The sequence below is a fragment of the Oncorhynchus kisutch genome, linkage group LG5 (genome assembly GCF_002021735.2).
Source record: "Oncorhynchus kisutch isolate 150728-3 linkage group LG5, Okis_V2, whole genome shotgun sequence".
Taxonomy (NCBI): Eukaryota; Metazoa; Chordata; class Actinopteri; order Salmoniformes; family Salmonidae; genus Oncorhynchus; species Oncorhynchus kisutch.
Genome location: NC_034178.2, coordinates 38698207 through 38722524, shown reverse-complemented (window position 1 = coordinate 38722524; position 24318 = coordinate 38698207). Strand labels below are relative to the sequence as shown.

Here is a 24318-nt window from a genome sequence, read left to right as displayed (position 1 = left end):
GGTTAGCATGTTCAAACCATCTCCGACCATCTCCGGGGGTCTGGCTGCTGTTCTAACTTTTGAGATTTGTGATGTTGGATCCCGTGTGGAGCGGCGGGTTGTTTGGAGTTGAGATGGAGCGTCCTTGTTTTACCGTGCTCTGCCTACCCTGTTTTTAAGCTACAGGAATGGAGAAATGGTGTTACAGACCCCCTAAGGCCATGAAACAAGGCATGATTCCTCCCCTGTCCTTCCCTTTCCTCTCTAAAGAATTATAGTTGTCTCCTACCCAGGTTGTTTTTCTTAGCTGTTGATTTCGGTATGCAGGTCGGAGGTCCCAGTGTTCTCTTCGCTGTGTGTGTGTGTGTGTGTGTTCGTGTCTGTCATTGTTTCCCAGTCAATACGTCTCTCCTTCTCTCTGGCATCGTGGTATTGGAATGATAGTGTAGTGTTTTTCTGCTCACAATGGGAAATGAATATGTCATGTCCATTCTTTGCTTCCTTTCTGGGTGAAAATAATATTATGTTGTGGTTGCTCCTTTTCTCAAGGTTAGGAAAGGAGTTATGCAGGGCAGGAATGAAGATTTACAGAGTATATATTTGTTCATCATTGTATTTCCCTCTGCATTGTCATGCTCCATGACTGTTGTTCCTCCCTATCCCCTGCTGTGATGCTCCCTGTGAGTTTCAGTAAACCCATATGGTATTGATATGAGTGAGGGGACCTGTGGTCTGTAACAACTCACAGTGACCTGTGTTAATCGAGCCTGGGATCACATCTTACTCTGTCTGTCTGTCTGTCTGTCTGTCTGTCTGTCTGTCTGTCTGTCTGTCTGTCTGTCTGTCTGTCTGTCTGTCTGTCTGTCTGTCTGTCTGTCTGTCTGTCTGTCTGTCTGTCTGTCTGTCTGTCTGTCTGTCTGTCTCTCTCTCTCTCTCTCTCTCTCTCTCTCTCTCTCTCTCTCTCTCTCTGTCTCTCTCTCTCTCTCTCTCTCTCTCTCTCTCTCTCTCTCTCTCTCTCTCTCTCTCTCTCTCTCTCTCTCTCTCTCTCTCTCTCTCTCTCTCTCTCTCTCTCTCTCTCTCTCTCTCTCTCTCTCTCTCTCTCTCTCTCTCTCTCTCTCTCTCTCTCTCTCACACACACACACACTCACACTCACTCATGTGAATAGGAGACAGGCCTAATACAAAGCTGCTTGCTCTCCATAAGCCTGTGCATATTTGTCCAAGCTTTTCTGGGAACTCAGAGGGGAAAAGACCTTTCATTTCAACACGTTTGCATTCACTCAGGAATGTCAACAACCAGTCCCCTGGTTCCTTTGTTTGTGTTGTGGTTTATTATGTGTTTGTGTGTGTGTGTGTGTATACGCCTCATATTCCTTGACTTATCTTCAGCCTGGGACTGCATAATGATGACACAGGGGTGACATTGAAGTGAAAAGAGCATGGCATTGCTGGCACCATAGGATGTCAGGTCTGTCCTTCAGTGGGATGATATACTGGTGACACTCTGTACCTGGTCACACTGTATACTCTATGCCCCGTGTTCTCTCATACTCTCTATACTGCTGCTAAACCCATGGTCACTAGTGCTATTCCTGGTGAATAACAGGGTGTGCAGGCTTTTGTTCTAGCCCTGATTCAACTGAACAAGCTCTTGAAGCTCTCCAGAATCTCTCATCGTCATGTGAATCACACTGTGATCCACAACACAGCACATAATGCTCCAGTCAAACATGCAGCACACTAATAGTCTGGTTGCTGAGGTGCTCTCGTGTTCGGTGTGCAGTGTGTAAAGGTTTTTTTCTGTTTATCTGACATGAGTATGGAGAAAGTGTCCCCACCTGCCACCTCTCTTCTGGGCTGAATGCAAAGCGACCAGTGATCCACAGCCCTCGATACGGAGAGGTTATAATATGTAAGACCCCGCCATGCAACCTGCTTTCACTCTATAAAAGGACACTGACTTAGCTTGTACTCTCTCTCTCTCTGTGTGTGTGTGTGTGTGTGTGTGTATGTACTGTAGGGCTGCAATGCCGCTGTTGCCATCAATTATTATCTGACAGAAGAAGCTGATGGTGTTAGGGTTCTGTTTGAACACATGCTTTACAATGGGATCTACAGTTGAAGTCGGGAGTCTACATACACCTTAGTAAAATACATTTCAACTCAGTTATTCACAATTCCTGACATTTAATCCTAGTAAAAATTCCATCTTAGATCACTTAGGATCACTTTGTTTTAAGAATGTGAAATGTCAGAATAATAGTAGAGATAAATGTGTCACGTCTTCTAGGAGTAGTGGGTTTGGAGTCAGGCGCAGAGATCAGAGGGTTCGGACAATCGTATTTTATTCCGGTACAAACGGTCACGCCAAAACACTAGGCGCATAAAAACTGACCCGCCCAAACACAGGACCCAAACACAGGACCCAACCACAGGACCCAAACACAGGACCCCAACAGTCTGGAGAAAATAAAATGCACATCCGCAAACTAATAGAGGAACAATCCCGCACAAACATAGACCTACCAGGCTTAAATAGACATAAATCAAGGACCAAAAGAGACAGGTGCAACCAATAAGACCAAAGGAACAGAAAAGGAAAAGGGATCGGTGGCGGCTAGTAGACCGGCGACGACGACCGCCGAGCGCCACCCGAACAGGCAGGGGAGCCACCTTCAGTGGGAGTCATGACATCATGATTTATTTCAGCTTTTATTTCTTTCATCACATTCCCAGTGGGTCAGAGGTTTACATACATTCAATTAGTATTTGATTAGCATTGCCTTTAAATTGTTTAACTTGGGTCAGGCGTTTTGGGTAGCCTCCCACAAGCTTCCCACAATGTTGGGTGAATTTTGGCCCATTCCTCCTGACAGGGCTGTTGTAACTGAGTCATGTTTGTAGGCCTCCTTGCTCACACACGCTTTTTCAGTTCTGCCTACAAATTTTCTATAGGATTGAGGTCAGGGCTTTGTGATGGCCACAATACCTTGACTTTGTTGTCCTTACGCCATTTTGCCACAACTTTGGAAGTATGCTTGGGGTCATTGTCCATTTGGAAGACCCATTTGCGACCAAGCTTGAACTTCTAACTGATGTCTTGAGATGTTGCTTCAATATATCCACATAATTGTACTTCCTCATCATGCCATCTATATTGTGAAGTGCACCAGTCCCTCCTGCAGCAAAGCACCCCCACAACATGATGCTGCCACCCCAGGGATGGTGTTCTTCGGCTTGCAAGCCTCCCCCTTTTTCCTCCAAACATAACGATGGTCATTATGGCCAAACAGTTCTATTTTTGTTTCATCAGACCAGAGGACATTTCTCCAAAAAGTACCATCTTTGTTCCCATGTGCAGTTGCAAACCGTAGTCTGGCTTTTTTATGGCGGGTTTGGAGCAGTGCCTTCTTCCTTGCTGAGCGGCCTTTCAGGTTATGTCGATATAGGACTTGTTTTACTGTGGATATAGATACCTTTGTACCTGTTTCCTCCAGCATCTTCACAAGGTCCTTTGCTGTTGTACTGTGATTATTGATTTGCACTTTTCGCACCAAAGTATGTTCATCTCTAGGAGACAGAACGCATCTCCTTCCTGAGCGGTATGATGGCTGCGTGGTCCCATGGTGTTTATACTTGCGTACTATTGTTTGTACAGATGAACATGGTACCTTCAGGCGTTTGGAAATTGCTCCCAAGGATGAACCAAACTTGTGGAGGTCTCCAATTTTTTTGCTAAGGTCTTGGCTGATTTCGTTTGATTTTCCCATGATGTCAAGCAAAGTGGCACTGAGTTTGAAGGTAGGCCTTGAAATACATCCACAGGTACACCTCCAATTGACTCAAATTATGCGAATTAGCCTTTCAGAAACTTCTAAAGCCATGACATCATTTTCTGTCATTTTCCAAGCTGTTTAAAGGCACAGTCAACTTGGTGTATGTTAACTTTAGACCCACTGGAATTGTGATACAGTACATTTTAAGTTAAATAATCTGTCTGTAAACAATTGTTGGAAAAATTACTTGTGTCATGCACAAAGTAGATGTCCTAACCGACTATATAAATATATAGTTTGTTAACAAGAAGTTTTTGGAGTGGTTGAAAACAATACGTTTTTGGAGTGGTTGAATAATGAGTTTTAATGACTCCAAACTAAGTGTATGTAAACTTCCGACTTCAACTGTATGTTAGGAACCCACAGAATAAATAGATCGAACCCACACCTGAAATAGATCGCAGGAGTGTCACGGGATACTAAGAGTGGTGGGTGGAATCAGGCGCAGAGAGCAGGGTTCAGTAGATTGTCAATGTATTCTCCGGCGCACAAAACGGTCACGCCAACATACAGGGCGCATACAATAGACCAGCCCAAACACAGGACCAAATTGTCCGGAGAATACACATACGAAAACCACCATACGACAGAGTAACAAAAAAACAATCCCACACAAACCAAGGGCGGGACAACCTACTATATATAAGGATGCTAATTAAACTAAAATACACACAGGTGAAACTAATAAGACAAAACCAACAGACAAACGAAAAAGGGATCGGTAGTGGCTAGTAGGACGGTGACGACGACCGCCGAGCACCGCCCGAACAAGCAGGGGAGCCAACTTCGGCGGAAGTCGTGACAAGGAGGTTGTGCTGCTTTGTGTAAGGATTACAGAAGCGTGGAAAATGCAACTGGAATAATATTTACAATATTGATCATATGAGAAAGTGCCAGGAAATGGGTTTCATTACACAGCACGCACACACACACACACACACACGCACACAAACAAACACTCTCCAGAAGAATGGAGCTTCACCTTGACAGGAGATACAGTGAGGAATGAGAGACGGGCCTGCCGTGTGTGTGTGTGTGTGTGTGTGTGTGTGTGTGTGTGTGTGTGTGTGTGTGTGTGTGTGTGTGTGTGTGTGTGTGTGTGTGTGTGTGTGTGTGTGTGTGTGTGTGTGTGTGTGTGTGTGTGTGTGTGTGTGTGTGTGTGTGTGTGTGTGTGTGTGTGTGTGTGTGTGTGCTGGTATGTGTCTTGCATTTAACTTCTCATCTTAAACAATAGGGATGAAATATTTTCCATTTTGCCAGGCTGATACATGTACATTGAGTGTACAAAACATTAAGGACACCTGCTCTTTCCATGACATAGACTGACCAGATGAATCTAGGTGAAAGCTATGGTCCCATATTGATGTTACTTGTTAAATCCACTTTAGTCAGTGTAGATGAAGGGGAGGAGTCAGGTTAAAGAAGGATTTTTAAGCCTTGAGACAATTGAGACATGGATAGTGTATATGTGCTATTCAGGGGGTGAATGGACAAGACAAAATATTTAAGTGCCTTTGAACGGGGTATGGTAGTAGGTGCCAGGCACACCGGTTTGTGTCAAGAACTGCAAAGCTGCTGGGTTTTTCATGCTCAACAGTTTCCTGTGTGTATCAAGAGTGGTCCATCACCCAAAGGACATCCAGCCAGCTTGACAAAACTGTGGGAAGCATTGGAGTCAACATGGGCCAGCATCCCTGTGGAACGCTTTCAACACCTTGTAAAGTCCATGTCCCGACGAATTGAGGCTGTTCTGAGGGCAAAAGGGGGTGGAACTCAATATTATGAAGGTGTTCCTAATGTTCTATACACTGAGTGTTTGTACACACACAAACCCTGTCACCCTACAGTGAACCACCAATCTTCACTCCCCCACTCTCTCGTACACACACATACCCACGTCCCACCACCCCCACACTTGATTTATTGATGATTCTGATTCTGTGACGCACAGTTGATGATGATGCAGTGTGTGTCTCTGTGGCTTTTGTATTTCCCATCTGAAACCCACACCACACAGATCCTGGTGTTGAGGATGTAGTGGTGTTGCGTTTGACGGAGCTGATCCTTCCCTGAGGACTTTAGGAGACGCTGAGGGATGTCTTTTCCCTGATTAAAAACCCTTTATCTCAGAGCAGGACACACGCTACGTTCTTAAGCCCGCCCACCTGGATGTGTGTCTGCGTCTGTGTGTGTGTGCAACTGCATGTGAGTTTTGCCTGCTGCACATCACCATGACAACCGGTCTGATGGACCATGTTGCCTGTGCTTTATGTCTGCATGTGTTTATGAAAGAGAGAGAGATACAATTAAAGGGGGCTCGAGCTCTGAGTCTAACTGTACACCCTTCCAGTCTGGAGAGAGCTGTTTGTGCAGGATTTTTAAGCTACAGTACTAGTCCTGTAGATCTGTGTGGATCAGTGAGAGCAGAGTGGACAACATATTGAGGACCATGCAGGGTGTTTCTTTATGCAGCGCTATGGGAGAAAACTATTCTATAACCAATGTATGACCTTACGACTTCATGCTGGCTGTAAACAGAGCAGGCCTGTGTATAATTCAAGAATTCGGAGAAACCCCACAGAGGAGAGAGAAGTCAGAGAGCAGAACACACTCCCATTTTTATGTGCTGTGGCTTTGCAGACATGGTCATAAATGATGCAATTTGGAGATCCAAGCTGTTCCTTGAGAGAGGTGGAAGTTTTACAGATGGATGCCTAACACTTTCATTCATTCTCTCTCCCTCTCCCTCTCTCTGTCCCTCTCTCTGTCCCTCTCTCTCTCCCTCTCTCTGTCCCATACTCTCTCCCTCTCTCTGTCCCATACTCTCTCCCTCTCTCTGTCCCATTCTCTCTCCCTCTCTCTGTCCCATACTCTCTCCCTCTCTCTGTCCCATACTCTCTCCCTCTCTCTGTCCCATACTCTCTCTCCCTCTCTCTCTCCCTCTCTCTCTCCCTCTCTCTGTCCCATTCTCTCTGTCCCTCTCTCTGTCCCTCTCTCTGTCCCTCTCTCTGTCCCATTCTCTCTCTCCCTCTCTCTCTCCCTTCTCTCGCTCTCTTTCTCTCTCTATCTCTGTCTCATTCTCTCTCTCCCTCTCTTTGTCACATTCTCTCTCTGTCCCATTCTCTCTCTCCCTCTCTCTCTCCCTTCTCTCGCTCTCTTTCTCTCTCTATCTCTGTCTCATTCTCTCTCTCCCTCTCTTTGTCACATTCTCTCTCCCTCTCTTTGTCCCATTCTCTCTCTCTCTCTCTCTCTCTCTCTCTCTCTCTCTCTCTCTCTCTCTCTCTCTCTCTCTCTCTCTCTCTCTCTCTCTCTCTCTCTCTCTCTTTCTCTCTCTCTCTCTTTCTCTCGCTCTCTTTCTCTCTGTCACATTCTCTCTCTCCCTCTGTCCCATTCTCTCTCCCTCTCTTTGTCCCATTCTCTCTCCCTCTCTTTGTCCCATTCTCTCTCCCTCTTTGTACCATTCTCTCTCTCTCTCTCTCTCTCTCTCTCTCTCTCTCTCTCTCTCTCTCTCTCTCTCTCTCTCTCTCTCTCTCTCTTCTCTCTCTCTCTCTTTCTCTCGCTCTCTTTCTCTCTCTCCCTCTCTGTCACATTCTCTCTCTCCCTCTGTCCCATTCTCTCTCCCTCTCTTTGTCCCATTCTCTCTCCCATTCTTTGTCCCATTCTCTCTCTCCCTGTCTTTGTCCCATTCTCTCCCTCCCTCTCTTTGTCCCATTCTCTCTCTCTCTCAGATGCAGATCTACATGTATAACTCGGATGACTTTGACAGCCTCAGTGCTGCCATGCGGCAGAAGAGGATCATTGCAGCGATGTCGGTCTTCTTTCAGGTGAGAACATCTCTCTCATCTTTTAGGCTTTTCAAACAGAGGGTTTTGACATGACCCTCTAGCACTGTTGTATTCGAGCCTGGAATATATTCTTATTCATGTTAGTATACTAGAAGTACTTTACATGTATAATGTTATTGTTAAGGGACCCTATGGAGAGGGCCAAAGGGTAACAGTCTGGTTTCAGTCACTGATACGGTTGGATAGCCGTGGATGAGGGAGGAGTGAGGAATGTGGGCCGAGGTCAGGTCAGATGAAATGACAAAGAAGAGTTCTATTACACACACACCACCTAGGTTCCTGCCTAGCAACAGATATGTATGGGCTGTCTAGATGTTCAAGAAGGAGACTGTCTAGTAGGAGGGTAAAAAATATATGTGCTTGTGTAAACATGTCTTTGCAGCTGTGTGACCCAGTGGGTGAAGAAACTTGGTTTGAGCTTTGTCTAGTTGTCCGTTCTGTTTGTCAGAACCTAACAGCACTCTATAAGGGGCATGGAACAACACACTGACTCAGTCTAAATCAATGCCCAATACCAGAAGTGAAACACGACATTACTGCTTTACCATCACAGCTGGGGTGGGAAAAGTGTTCCTTTTGTTGTCTAAGTGTTTGCATTGAGCACAGTGTTTGTCTGGAACTGCGACTGTATCAGGCTGTATTGTCTTAAGTGGAGATATAAGCGTTGGCTGGCCTGAGTGTGCTGGCGGGTGGCTCTGTTGAGCTAGCAGTGGGCAGGGTCATGGTCAACTCCATCACACTGAATTGCCATGATTAAAAGTTCATTTGATGCCATCGATTGCGTAAGTGGGCTTTTACTTGGTCCATTACCTCTCCTTTAATACTCCCTTACACACACCGAGAGACATACATACTCGCCCACGTTTGCATAGTCCTCCAGTCCTCTCTCTTGGGTCCAGATTGGCCATTCTTTACGTTCATTGAATTACAATGATTCTGTCTTCTGCTCTCCCACTCTCCCTTGCTCTCTCTCGCCATCTATCTCTCTCCCCCTTTTCCTTCCTCTCTCTTGCCCTCCGTCTCTCTCTCTCTCCCCCTCTCCCTGGCTCTCTCTCGCTCTCCGTCTCTCTCTCCCCCTCTCCCTTGCTCTCTCTCGCTCTCTGTCTCTTTCTCTCTCCCCCTCTCCGTTGCTCTCTCTCGCTCTACCTCTATCTCTCTCCCCCTCTCCCTTGCTCTCTCTCGCTCTCCATCTCTCTCTCTCTCCCCCCTCCCTTGCTCTCTCTCTCTCAACCTCTCCCTTTGTCTCTCTCGCTCCTCTCCTCTCTCTCTCCTCTCTCTTACTTCTGCTCTTCTCTCTCTCTCTCTCTGTCTCCCTCCCCTCTCTCCCACCAAGCACTGCAACCCCCCCCCCCTCACCTTCTTATTCCATGAAGAATCAGATCATTCAATCTCTAGACCTCAGAGGTTGAAGTGAAGCTGTGACCGCAATAACTAGGCAGATGCATACTGTATGGATCTCCAGAGATTCCATCTATGCTTTTGTTCTAATGCAAATGTGAGTATGTGTGGGTGTACTTTTTATAATGGCATTTTTCAATCTTTGATCTACTCTAACTCAAACACTTTCTACTCTCTCAAGCAGTAACCTGCACTTGCGTGCGTGGGGGCCATGTGTGTGCATGTGTACACTGCATGTACAGTGGTTCCTCCTTCAGAAATTGTGCGCTTACGCCATGTGACTTAGAGGTCATTTATGGTTTAGGACGGTACCCTGCGTCACCACTACATTGCTCCAGAACAGCGCAAGGGAAAGTTAGAGCACTGATTATGGTTTTGGGTCCTACTATGTCTAAATAGAAACTGATAAATGTGCACAACTTCAGTATTACTTACTATAACTGTTGTTACACTAAGGTTTTAATTATTTTATGTTGTTAGGATTATTTTGCTCTTACTGTAGTACTGTAGGCCACTCCTGACCGGTCACATTGTACAGCACCTGAGTGGCGCAACGGTCTAAGACACTGCATAGCAGTGCAAGCTGTGTTGTTACAGATGCTGGTTTAATACCTGTGCTGCCCTCGACTGGGAGACACATGAGATGATTGTAGGTTTTCGGTTTCTCTCCCTCTAGAAACAGAAATAAATCATTCTAAATAACAAACTGGCTTTATTTACAAAATTTTAACAATTTCTCGCCACATGTTCAAGAATGGCCTTTTTCACACTCATTTTACATTATTTGAAAACAAAATAATCTCCAAAATAGTGTTATTTTTTAAACAAAGCAATTATTATTATTATATTAATTAAAAATGATATAAAAGCCTGTTGGATATTCTCACAGATATATTATTAACCCTGTTTTTAGCCGAACAATATACAGTGGAAGTCAGAAGTTTACATACACTTAGGTTGGAGTCATTAAAACTTGTTTACATACACTTAGGTTAGAGTCATTAAAACTCGTTTTTCAACCACTCCACACATTTCTTGTTAACAAACTATAGTTTTGGCAAGTCGGTTAGGACATCTACTTTGTGCATGACACAAGTAATTTTTCCAATAATTGTTTGACATCATGGGGAAATCAAAAGAAATCAGGCAAGACCTGACCTGACCTGACCTGAAAGTCTGGTTCATCCTTGGGAGCAATTTCCAAACTCCTGAAGGTACCACGTTCTGTACAAACAATAGTACGCAAGAGTAAACACCATGGGACCACGCAGCCGTCATACCACACAGGAAGGAGACTGTTCTGTCTCCTAGAGCTGAACGTACTTTGGTGCAAAAAGTGCAAATCAATCCCAGAACAGCAAAGGACCTTGTGAAGATCCTGGAAGAAACAGGTACAAAAGTATCTATATCCACAGTAAAACAAGTCCTATATCGACATAACCTGAAAGGCCGCTCAGCAAGGAAGAAGCCACTGCTCCAAAACCTCCACAAAAAAGCCAGACTACGGTTTGCAACTGCACATGGGGACAAAGATCGTACTTTTTGTAGAAATGTCCTCTGGTCTGATGAAACAAAAATTTGGCCATAATGACCATCGTTATGTTTAGAGGAAAAAGGGGGAGGCTTGCTGAAGAACACCATCCCAACCGTGAAGCACGGGCGTGGCAGCATCATGTTGTGGGGATTTTTGGTGCAGGAGGGACAAGTGCACTTAACAAAATAGATGGCTTCATGAGGGAGTTCAATTATGTGGATATGTTGAAGCAACATCTCCAGACATCAGTCAGGAAGTTAAAGCTTGGTCGCAAAATGGTCTTCCAAATGGACAATGACCCCACGCATACTTCCAAAGTTGTGGTAAAATGGCTTAAGGACAACAAAGTCAAGGTATTGGAGTGGCCATCAAACCTGACTCAGTTACACCAGCCCTGTCAGGAGGAACGGACCAAAATTCACCCAACTTATTGTGGGAAGCTTGTGGAAATGCTACCCGAAACGTTTGACCCAAGTTAAACAATTTAAAAGCAATGCTACCAAATACTAATTGAGTGTATGTAAACTTCTGACCCACTGGGAATGTGATGAAAGAAATAAAAGCTGAAATAAATCATTCTCTCTACTATTATTCTGATATTTCACACTCTTATAATAAAGTGGTGATCCTAAGTGACCTAAGACGGAATTTATTACTGGGATTTAATGTCGGGAATTTGATTTGTAATGTATTTGGCTAAGATGTATGGAAACTGTGCACGAGGTTCAAGGCACGATGGCAGGGAGCACGGGATGGGCCGCAGAGCTGCGCACAGAAGGCCGACCTAGAGCATGAGGAAGGGAGGAGGAGGAAGGGGGAGGGTAGTGGACCCCTACCCTGCCACACTGGCAACACTAAGGGGCATTGCACTTATCGTGGCGCTGACAAGGGAAACGTTCCCGCTGTTCTGTTCTTAGTGCCAGTCTGCACATTCAAACTAAAATAATGTAACTAATAATGGCATCTTTATGCTTTCATTAATAAAATAATGGTAAAAATAGTCTTTCAAAATGACAATGTTTATTTAGTTATGGATCCATAATGAATTACTACGGGAATAAATATCACTGAATTACAGAAATATCCTCCAATCCTCTATACTGTATGTAATTATTGGCGGAGAGTCACGTCATATTTTATGATATACTGTAGGCGACATGAGTCTCACTAGTGTTGAGTAATAAAAGTGGTGTAGGTCTTATTTATTTAGAAAGCATATTGAAGTGAACTATTTTAGCACCGTTTCGCGCTGCTCTAAGACAAGAATGGGGACTGGTCTTGATAAATCAATGAGATACATTTTTTTCAATTAATCTCCGTTTGGGTATTGGTTAGACTAGAATTAGATAATTAGGGTGTAGAAATGTTATGCTCTTAGTGTGACCTTTATTTAACAAGGCAAGTCAGTTAAGAACAAAGTCTTATTTACAAGGACAGCCTACTCCTTCCTCCCCGTCAGGGAATTGAACCCCGGTCTCCCGCGTGCCCGCATTCTCTTGTACAGCCATTATTGAAGGCTATCAAATGCTTCTCAAAGATGCCTTCTGGTGGTCAAAATAGCACTAACTAGCATTAATGGTACCAGTGGTTCACACATATAATTCTGCGGCACTATGCAAGCTGCGCCGCAGTACGCAGCAACTTTTAAAGGAGGAACCACTGTAACAACGCCCAATGTAGAATGCAGAGCACAGAGAAATTGATAGACTTATTTTCACACAAACACACATACACTAACACACAATGAGCCCCCAAACTGATTGCCAGATAGCCAGTATCTGGCAGACCTGGAGAGTGGATGTATCACTCGAGGTGGTTATCGTGATGAGGTATCCTGTTCAAAAGTGAGGCTTCCCACTATGGTGATAACCTTAAAGCTCCTCTCCTCTCCTGCCAAGTTACACAACCCCACCAGGCTGCGTATCCACACAACATCAAGGCAGTCTACTGGCTAATAGCAACCTCACTGCTTACAGGGAACAAATCAATACACACAATAACTACTAGTTCTGGGCGATAAATTGACAATTATTTTGTGATAAAAGATCAATTGCAATAAAAAACATTTTGGGGGAGGTGCACAGTTACTCTCCATTAGCTCTATTTTTACACCATGTCAAAGAAATTGGCATGATATATTATCCTAAGTTTGGTTACCAGGTGACCCAGCATATGATTTATAAGATGATATAATGCTGCTTCAGAAAAATACCCGTATTTTAAACATTAATTTAGTTATGCATTTATTTCTGATTTTAAATGTAAAAGTATTTCATACCAAGTTCTTCTCCACTAGTATATTGGTGTTTGGTAAATGCAGCATATTATTTGCTTCAAACACAATCAAAATGTCGGCCTGTGACTTTTTGCTCAAAATAAAGGCGAGGTGAAGTCGATGGCCTCAACACTGCAACCCTGTCCATACATTTAGGTTGGTGGCTTTCACCACTTTTGCCCCACCGTCTGTTGTGGTGCACACCTGCTACTCCTTTGGCTGATCCCAGGCTGCTAGCGAGTCCTGCAGCCCCTGGCCCCTGACCCCTGACCCCTGACCTGGGCTATTATCTCCCCAGTGTGTTCCTAGGCAGTCTGCTCTGCTAGCACCTGCTGCACAGCTTCCAGTCGACATGGGATGTAGCGCAGTGTCAATGACATATAGGGCTCCCTTTGTTGATGTGAAATAGTGCACCTGTTTCAGATCCGATGCTGTCCTGTACGTGGCATTTCGTATTTCTTGTCCAGAGTGTGAACAATCTTCTTGAACCCACTTTGTTCAACTGTTGAATTTGGGGCTGTGTCTTTTGCGATGTGGTACGTTATGGCATCTGTTATTTCATTCCATCGGTGAGTGTGTTGGATAGGGAGTTGTGTGTGTGCAAACGATTCTTGTCATGGCGCTTGTTGGCATAGTTTTTCTTTGACATGCATTCGTCATGTTGTGTTACAAATGGAGGAAACGTTGCTTCTGTTACCTTGAGTGGTTGCTACAGTTCAAGCACACTGCCTCACCCTGCTCGTTGTCACTAGGTTTAAAACCAACATAAGCCCAAACAACTGACACAGCGTCCTTCTTTGGCATTTATTGTTTTTGGATTTCTGGGACAGCATTTTCTTTGTCTCCATTCATTTCCCCCCACTAATGAATGAGGCTACTCAGTTACACTCAGTTACACCAGCTCTGTCAAGAGGAATGGGACCAAATTCACCCAACTTATAGTGGGAAGCTTGTGGAAGGCTACCCAAAACATTTGACTCAAGTTAAACAATTTAAAAGGAATGCTACCAAATACTAATTGAGTGTATGTACATTTCTGACCCACTGGGAATGTGATGAAAGAAATAAAAGTTGAATTATATCATTCTCTCTACTATTATTCTGACATTTCACATTCTTAAAATTAAGTGGTGATCATATCTGACCTAAGACAGGGATTACATGTCAGCAATTGTGAAAAACTGAGTTTAAATGTATTTGGCTAAAGTGTATGTGAACTTGCGAATTCAAATGTATGCAACATTTATTCGGTATGAGTTAGCAAGTTGTCGGTAATTTCCGGTTTATCGTCCTAGCTCTAATAACTGAAGCCATTTATCAATCAAGTGACCCCCTTCAAGGAGAGTTCATATGTGTGGACATCTCTGCCTGTGTATGCGTGTGTATACATCGCTTTCAGTGAGTGTGCGTGTGTCTCAGTCAGCATGTGTGTGTGTGTGTGTGTGTGTGTGTGTGTGTGTGTGTGTGTGTGTGTGTGTGTGTGTGTGTGTGTGTGTGTGTGTGTGTGTGTGTGTGTGTGTGTGTGTGGTGATTAGATTGTTCTCCTCTAGCTGTAGCACGTATTAATTAAATTATGTCGGTTGCCATACAGAACAAATTGTCCCTATCGGCTCACGTGAGCTCTCAGGGCAGCGGCTCCCATTGCCTTTACGGCCCACCCTCGCACCTTGATTGAAATAGATTGTGGTAGTAACATCTATCATTACAGTTTTATTGGCTTATTTACAGTCTACATGTTCAGTGATTCACCGTACGCTCATTCAGATACACACGTGTGAGCAGAGCAGACCCAGGCCCAGCATCGCTCTCAGAGGTTTAATACTTACTGGAGCAAGCATTACTATTGTAACAGGAAGTTTACTTCTGATTAACTCAGCCACGGTGTACAGTACATTAAGGAGAGGCAGTGTCTTTTAGGTGATGGAGGAGTGTTTTGTCTTTCATTTAGGTGACTCTCCATTCCTCACTGTATCAATTATCTCAATTATAATGTCACAGTGCTGCTACCAGTTCAGCAGAGTTCAACCTTAATGAGAAATGAGCTCCAGATTTGAACAGAGAAAAGGAATTCATACAGTTGTGCACTTGTTGGTGTTAGACATTCGTTGAGTAGTAAATTGAGGAGGAGGCAAGGCCTGGTACTGTAATAGGGTTTTGGCCCTCCAGCCAGGCTAGTTGTTGATGAAGCGGGACGGCCTAGACACTTTGTCTCTGCTTCCTCTCTCTGTCACCAGTCACCTTGGTTACAGCGGGACATTCGTCAGCTTGAAGAATCGACTGCCACCGACGTCACCATCCTCAGAAACAAGATGGAGCACTTTAAGTTGATATCGCCGCAAAATACCCTTCTCTTAATTGATCGGAGTTGCCATTTTTACGTGGGAATGCATATAATAAAGGTCCAAAAGCCGTAAAGCACACAGCTATTCTTTAGCACTCGTGTCACTGAGAAGGGAAATGCATGTGCATCAGGGCTGTTGGATGGATGATAGCAAGATGAGATGTCATGTGGCTCTGGCCTGGTGTTTCTGCCTTGTCTCTATGGTGTCGTTTGCCTGAGTCAGACTGCCTGCATGGGGAGAGGGACTGTGCTGTGGTACTGGCCATGTACCACAGCACAGTACAGTACCATGGTACTGGGCCATGTAGGAACAGACACAGCATGTAACCCCATGGAGAAGGTCCCCAGGGGACAGAGTTGCAGGCTTTAACAGACAATTATTAATAATGAAACTATAATTCCCATGGTCACGCTCTCCATCTTTCTCTTTCTGCCTCCCTCTCGTTCTCTTTTTCTCCTAACCCCCCCCGTCTCTATCTTTGAAGCCATCTCTCTCCCTCTGTCGTTCTTGGCAGAGGGCTGTCTTAGGTAGGCAGATTTGGCGCATGGCTCTGCTTAAATAAAACCCCAGTGCAGATACAGTCATTCAGAGCTCTCTGTGGTTTGCCATCTGCCAAAAACATGATTTTTTTTTTAAAGAAAAGAGGTGCAGTGGGAGAGAACTCAAAGGATTGTGGTAGATGTACGATGCCTCACACAGTGAGTGCGAACAGAGGAACAGAGGAAGACAGTGGGTGGTTACGACACGTCAGAGTGGGAGTTAATGGAGGTGGCTGAGACCTGGGGCCTCATTTATCGAAGGTGCGTGCGTACCATAAAAGATGCACTATTTTTCCCGCAAAAGTTGGTATTTATCCATGTTGAACTTGACAGTAAAGTGTGCGTATCGTCGCGGCAGAACTCAGACCATGCGTTCGTACAACTTCTAGTGGTTGATCAATTGTATTCCAAGCAAATATTGTTATTTTGAAGTGGATTATAAAAATGGTTGGTTAATAAAAACATTATAGCGTACGCCTAATGATAAAACAGATGCATTGGCCGTTGGTGAGGAGTCCATATGGCAGCATGTGTTTCTTTTACTTGTATTAGATAGGCCTAAATCATGATCACATTGCAGGACATGTCTGCTTTGTGACATGACTGGTTTATTGGTTTATTCCCGCTACACAACCATTATTAGCCTACCATTTATCCATCACTCATTTAATAGCCAAACATGCTCGAAAGTAAATAGACTGGTAGCCAATTTAAAAATATTTGACAGTATGCGCAGGCTACAGTATTGCTGTGTGATAGAATCACAACATCATAGCCTATTTAAACTCAGAGCCAATACCAAGGCAGGAGATTTAAAAAAAACTAAATCTATTGATGAACAAAATATTAAACAACAATTCATATGTTCCATAGTAGTAACACGACGAGTTGAGTTTTTACCAAAAAGTTATATTTTGGTTTCATCTGACCATATGACATTCTCCCAATCTTCTTCTGGATCATCCAAATGCTCTCTAGTAAACTTCAGACGGGCCTGGACATGTACTGGCTTAAGCAGGGGGACACGTCTGGCACTGCAGGATTTGAGTCCCTGGCGGCGTAGTGTGTTACTGATGGTAGGCTTTGTTACTTTGGTCCCAGCTCTCTGCAGGTCATTCACTAGGTCCCCCCGTGTGGTTCTGGGATTTTTGCTCACCGTTCTTGTGATCATTTTGACCCCACGGGGTGAGATCTTGCATGGAGCCCCAGATCGAGGGAGATTATCAGTGGTCTTGTATGTCTTCCATTTCCTAATAATTGCTCCCACAGTTGATTTCTTCAAACCAAGCTGCTTACCTATTGCAGATTCAGTCTTCCCAGCCTGGTGCAGGTCTACAATTTTGTTTCTGGTTTCCTTTGACAGCTCTTTGGTCTTGGCCATAGTGGAGTTTGGAGTGTGACTGTTTGAGGTTGTGGACAGGTGTCTTTTATACTGATAACAAGTTCAAACAGGTGCCATTAATACAGGTAACGAGTGGAGGACAGAGGAGCCTCTTAAATAAGAAGTTACAGGTCTGTGAGAGCCAGAAATCTTGCTTGTTTGTAGGTGACCAAATACTTATTTTCCACCATAATTTGCAAATAAATTCATTACAAATCCTACAATGTGATTTTCTGGCATTTTTTTTCTCATTTTGTCTGTCATAGTTGAAGTGTACCTATGATGAATATTACAGGCCTCTCTCATATTTTTAAGTGGGAGAACTTGCACAATTGGTGGCTGACTAAATACTTTCTTGCCCCACTGTATGTATAAATCCTAAGAATTTGTTGTGGAAGCAAATCCAAGTCTGCCAGAATTTACTCCGAAATGTACACATGGTTGAAAAATTAAGACCATGGACTTAGTGGGTCAGTGAAGAACAAATGAGTGCCTTGGGAGGGTGAGGAAGGAAGGAATGAAGGAAAGAAGGTAGCAGGGAAGGTTGCACCTGTAACTTTTAGGTTAGTCTCTGATGCTATTTACAATGATGTCCTGCAGGAGGGGTCTTCCTCGTCTCTCCATGAGGGGAGAAAAGGAAAGGACAACATTGAAGTGTGTTGAAGCTCAGTGTGGGGCTTTGTCCCAATACTTAAAGATGGCTTCCGTTCCTTGTCTCCTCCAGCTGAGTGCCAGGAAAAAGATAGCAATCCTGTTTTTAACACTCCTTTCAACCTTTCTGTGAGATGAAATAATGACATAGGGTAATGATGTGTATTTTTGCATCTTCCTCCATCTCTCCATGACTGTAGTGCTAATCACAGTCATTTTCTCCCTACTTTACCTGCTGCTCTGCTGCTCACAGACATGGACTATCTGTCACCCCATTTCAGCTGTGTTTTAAAAACATATTCTGAGTGCCTGAGTGCGTGCCTGTTTGGCTAGCTGTATGACCTACATAGTTATAGAGTCCATTGACGTCATGTGTATTGCTCCTCCGGCTCAGGTCAAACAGACTTCTGATTGACTCTGATTGTTCTCACCATACGAGATTGTACTCACTCTACTAGAAATTGACTCCCCCCCCTCTCTCCTCTCTCTCCCCTCTCTATCCTCCCTCTCTCCCCCCTCTCTATCCTCTCTCTCTCCCTCTCTCTCTGCCCTCCCACTCTCTCTCTCTCTCTCTCTCTCTCTTTCTTTCTCTCTTTCTCTTTCTCTCTCCCCTCTCTATCCTCCCTCCCTCTATCCCCCCTCTCTATCCTCCTCTCTCTCTCCCTCTCTCTCTGCCCTCTCTCCCCCCTCTCTCTCCTCTCTCTCCCCACTCTATCCTCTCTCTCTCCCTCTCTCTCTGCCCTCCCTTCTCTTTCTGTAACTACTGTTTTCTCTCTTTGTTGGGTGAAAGTATCAGAGGGTGTTGAATCAATGTTAGATTTCAATGTATTAGATATAACCCAGGTTCTAATGTGTGTCTCCTGCTCCTCTCTCCTCTCCTGTTGTCAGGTGGGACTGAAGGACAACCCAGCAGTGGACCCCATTATCCATGGCCTGAGGGGCGTAGTCCATCATGGTGAGTGACACTTCCATCACCCAATCATTCCAGGAGGGACTTTGAATTGACCAGTCATTGACCAACATTTGTTCATTGAGGATAACAACATTATTTTTGCAAGGTTGCATGTAACACCGTAATATCTCATCTCCTTTTCATTCGTGTTTCAGTAATTGGGTAGTCCATTTTTTTTTTGCAACTGCCTAATTATATCGAACATGCCCCGGGTTGCCCCCAGGAGTCCCGACAGACAAAATAAACTATTAGGAATATTAATGTTGGTTCTGCCCACAATTTTTAGCAGATCTGCAAGAGACAATTCAAGCCTTGTCTGGATGAGACCAGAGGGATATGGGTGTGTCCTTGGTGTAGTGATTATAGTTGGGTAATTGTTTGAACTCTAATATGAGATAAAGCTGCTAAATCTGACAGGAATTGTGTTATAAGGGTGAAGGCTTAAGGCACTCGACAGGCTAAGATAAAGACTACTCTGATCTTTGATTCACTGAGCTCTCACTGATGTAGAAGGACTGTGTAACTTTGAAATACTAATACAATAAGAATTTGTCTTACAGACAGAGCTATATATCTGTATCGTAAAACAATGCAGAACTATATTGCAAGATGGTGATGATGATGGTAATGAGAGTAATGATGATGATGATACAATCTTCGTTGTCACGTTATTTTTTGTGTAACCAGTGAAAGCCATCATCATCAATATCATAATTATCCTCCCCGTCAATTTCACAATGACAGTCACCATGACAGTCACAATGATAGTCCCGTTGCCTTCGTGTCTTTGATGCCATGTGTTATTGCTGAGGGCTCTGGCGGTGTCCTGTGGTGAGAGGGTGGAGATATGATTGGACGAGAGAGGAGGAGAGAGGGAGTGTGACTGGAAACGGGAAATGGGAGGGAACGTGAGGGAGGACAGGACAGAGGGAGTGTGATGATGGCAGTATAAAGGAGGAGAGGAGAAGGGGAGGTAGTGTGAATGGAGAGAACAGAAAAGAAGGGAGTGTGCTGGGGGAAGACAAAAAGGGGGGAGGGAATGTGACGGGAGAAGAGAGGGAGGAAGAGCTAAGGCTGAGAGAGAGGAGGCAGACTGTGGCGTGCCCAGGGCCAGGCAGCGTGACGGGGGGTGAGATATGCACTGTCTTTATCCGAGACAGATATGACCGTGGGGTCCCCCGCCTCCCTCATCTCCCCCTTTCCTCCCCCGCTGACAGGCCTGTCTCTTGCTGTCTCCCAGTTGTGAATGGAGAGATGTATTTTAAGCTCTGCCGCCCCCAGACGGGGAGGGGACAGGCACGGAGGGAGGGAGGGAGATTCTCAAGATTTATGGATTTGAATTAAGCATTCTCATACACACACATACTCACAAACTCACACACAAACTTCCAGCAAACAAATAGCAAAACACATGCTAAATTCTACACAATTATTCCTTCCAACACAGTGTTTCCACTGTCTTCATGTAGCAGCGCCACACCTCCACTGCTAATCATTGGCGCCACTGAAAAACATAAATACTATTATTATTCTTTATTTTTATTCTGCCGAGATGTTTAATATCACAGGGACAAGTTACAACAAGTTACATATCTTCCTCAGATTCTCATCAGATCGTTTCAGAAACCTCCAATGTAAACTACACTGAACACAAATAATTATGCAACAATTTCTACGATTTTACTGAGTTACAGTTCATTAGAACCTAATCTATGGATTTCACATGACTGGGAATACAGATTTGCATCTGTTGGTCACAGATACCTTAAAAAAAGGTAGTGGCGTGGATCAGAAAATCAGTCAGTATCTGGTGTGACCACCATCTGCCTCATGCAGCACGACACATCTTCTTCGCATAGAGAAATGAACATTACATTCTCTGGCAACAGCCCTGGTGGACATTCCTGCAGTCAGCATGCCAATTGTACGCTCCCTCAAAACATGAGACATTTGTGGCATTGTGTTGGGTTCAGGAAGGATCACATAATTCCATCCAGGTCAGTAGGAAGGAAGAGCCAATGTATTATACTTTTGAGCACACATTCCATAACTGCAGGTGGCAGTAAATCCTCAAATTGGCTTTAAACCAGTTCAAACAACACACTCCAGGTGGCAGTGTGGAGCCTTTCAGTGTGTTTTCCCATCTCATGGAAGTAGTGGAAGAAGAACATTGACTACTTCAAAGTGGAGATGGGCTCAATAGCACTACCCATGCTCACAGACGCCATAATGGGACAGATACTTTGTTGCGTTTTCTAACCATCTCTATGAGCCAACCCTATTAATAGATGAATGTAAAGATTGTCAGCTATGAAACAGTAATGTTACTCTAGATCAATCATCTCTGGGGTTAGTATAGAATTGTCCGGTGATGTCATTGGGTTCAAGAGATAAAATTAAACAAAGAAGAGAACATCATTTAATATTCAAGCATTCCTGTCAGAATGCCCCAGAAGTGACCTTCTCACAGTCGTCCAACCCCCCCCCCCCCCCCCCCCCCCCCCCCCCACAACCAACCGTTCTCACAATCGTTGCCACCGCTGCTGAAATAAATACTAACACTGCAACACATCCTATCCCGTTCCCTGGGATCCATCCACACGTAGACGCACAAACAAACACTTGTTAGAAGTGTCAGAGGAAGATTTGTTGTGAGAACGTTGTGAAGCCATCCACTGTTTTCAATGGCTCTGTGTGTTTCCTGTGGCTCAAAGGAAGGCCTTTTAATTGTATTATGAATGTGGCAGCGACGGAGCTCATTCTGCTGCTATTTTAAGCACAGGGCCTGTGGAACAGGAAATCTGTCTGCTCAAGTAATCATCCATTAGGTTACTTAGTCTTAATATTTAATTATACGTCAAGGGCCGGTACAGAATCTAGGCGCAAAGACACGTCCTCAGGACACATATCAGGAGATGCCGAGTGCTTACACGACACAGTTCTGAGTATCTGTGTGTGTGTGCTTGTGTGAGACCATGCATGTGTATGTGTCTGTGTGTAGTTTACAGCTCAGATATCTCTGGTGCAGGAGATAGATGTTGCGAGTGGATTTAAGCTGGGGCCAGTCAACACATGCATGTACATTAAATGACGCCCAAGGCATTGTCTGGCTTTAATCTTACCGGAACGATGAAAATCCTTTGTTCATTCATTTCCTATTTGAATAAACGCGATGAGTGCAGGAGACTCTGTAAGGTACACTCAGTACAGTGGGTGCCCATCTATACATGCAAATCATAGGCTACATTGGGTGCATTCTCAGCCCTCTCTTGTACTCCCTGTTCATCCATGACTGCGTGGCCATGCGCGCCTCCAACTCAATCATCACGTTTGCAGACGACACTACAGTGGTAGGCTTGATTACCAACAACGACGAGACGGCCTACAGGGAGGAGTTGAAGGCCCTTGGAGTGTGGTGTCAGGACAATAACGTGTTACTCAATGTCAACAAAACAAAGGAGATGATCGTGGACTTCAGGAAACAGCAGAGGGAGCATCCCCCCATCCACATCGACAGGACAGTAGTGGAGAAGGTGGAAAGTTAAGTTCCTCGGCGTACACGTCACGGACAAACCGAAATGGTCCACCCACACAGACAGCCTGGTGAAGATGGTGCAACAGCTCCTCTTCAACCTCAGGAGGCTGAAGGAATTTGGCTTGTCACCTAAAAACACTCACAAACCTTTACAGATGCACAATCTAGAGCATCCTGTCGGGCTGTATCACCGCCTGGTACGGCAGCTGCTCCGCCCACAACCGTAAGGCTCTCCAGAGGGTAGTGAGGTCTGCACAACGCATCACTGGGGGCAAACTACCTGCCCTCCAGGACCCCTACATGTCACAGGAAGGCCAAAACGATCATCAAGGACAACAACCACCCGAGCCACTGCCTGTTCACCCCCGTTATCATTCAGAAGGTGAGGTCAGAACAGGTGCAGCAAAGCTGGGACCGAGAGACTGAAAAACAATCTCCAGGCCATCAGACATCCGCCATCACCAACATAGAGTGGCTGCTGCCAACATACAGACTCAAATCTCTGGCCACTTTAATAAATGTAGTAATGGATTTAATAAAGGTATCACTCGTCACTTTAAATAACGCCATTTATTGATGTTTTCATATCCTAGATTACTCATCTCATATGCATATACTGTATTCTATACCATCTACTGCATCTTGCCTATGCCGCATGGCCATCGCTCATCCATGTATTTATATGTACATATTCATCCCTTTACATTTGTGTGTATAAGGTAGTCGTTGTGAATTTGTTAGATTACTTGTTAGATATTTCTGCACTGTTGGAACTAAAAGCACAAGCATTTTGCTACACTTGCATTAACATCTGCTAACCATGTGTATGTGACCAATACAATTTGATTTGATTTGAAATATGCCGTAAGCCACAGACTTTTGTCTGTCTGAAGACGTGGGAATTTGAGCTGTGAAAAAGAACTGGGGCATAATATGAAGGTTTAGGAGTGATTCAAGTATCTACTAATAAACACATCCCAGCTGTATGATACAGTGGTGTCTTAATGCTGGATATGACGGACGTAAAGGAGAGGGGGGCTGATGAGCTGACATACTGTACTCCCCTAACCCTGTACGCCATTGTATTCTCTTGCATGTACTGTATGTACAGTATATGTACATTGTCCAGTGTTAGCTCAGTGTTAGCTCAGTGTTAGCTCAGTGAACCGTTCTTTCTCAGTGGTCTCCTGTGACAGTGCTGAAATGAACTCCCCGCTCCTCACTGGCATTACAAGTCCATTAATTCAGCGTCTCACAGTGGCTTTGAAGTCTCCACTGACTCTGCACTCTCCAACCCTGATTGGAAATGAATTTATAAAGGCTGAAATAGCTTAGTGTACAGTAGACTACAGTACAGCATGTGAACCTAGCTAGTGGTACAGCTGTGGTAGAAGCAGTAGTATAGTGCCTTCCCTGCTACTGTGCCTGCTTCTCTCTGTCCTCCATTCTCCAGCAGTGGCTTTAATCCCCCAGCTCTCCCATTCACGTCCAATCTGATGCGGCTTCGTGGTGCGTTGCTACCACGCTAAGCCCCTTTTTCACCCCTGCTCAATAGGATTCCCAGTTTAGTTATGTATTGAAAATGTGGGCCAGGAGGATTCATACAGCCATTTTGTTTTGTTTCCTCTCCACATCTTTGAAGGTTATTTACATTGTTATCTCTATTTTTGAGGGGTTGGGGGTAGACTCCTCATTGTTGGTCATGAAAAGTTATGGCACAAGAGGTTTGCCTCTCTCTTTATCTCTATCCTAGGCAAAGTGTGGATACTATCGTTGTCTTTGACTGGTAAGCATTGCCATCACAAAAGGATTTTGGAAGGAAATGGGCGGATTGTCCTCAGTGGGATTGATCAGCTATAAGAGGGGTATTTTTGTGTCAATCTTCCATTGGGTTCTGATGTAGCCTGGGACACTGGGGCCAGATTCAGTGGTTACACACAGCAGCTCTGACTCAGGCCTGGTTGAATAATCCTTACGATTACATCAGTACTAGAGGGTTATACCTAAATCCCCATGACCCTGTTTATTCCAATCAAAAAGGATATTTTCTC

At 44.5% G+C, this 24318-nt stretch overlaps 1 protein-coding gene across 1 annotated transcript in view; it reads left to right on the top strand.

Moving 5' to 3' along the window:
* The window catches only part of ptprga (protein tyrosine phosphatase receptor type Ga), a 281211-nt gene that overhangs the window by 216061 nt on the left and 40832 nt on the right, over positions 1-24318 (top strand). Inside the window, exons 5-6 of the mRNA XM_020483255.2 lie at positions 7544-7639; positions 18669-18735. Coding sequence (XP_020338844.2) covers positions 7544-7639; positions 18669-18735 — 163 coding nt within the window. The remainder of the gene's footprint in view (positions 1-7543; positions 7640-18668; positions 18736-24318) is intronic.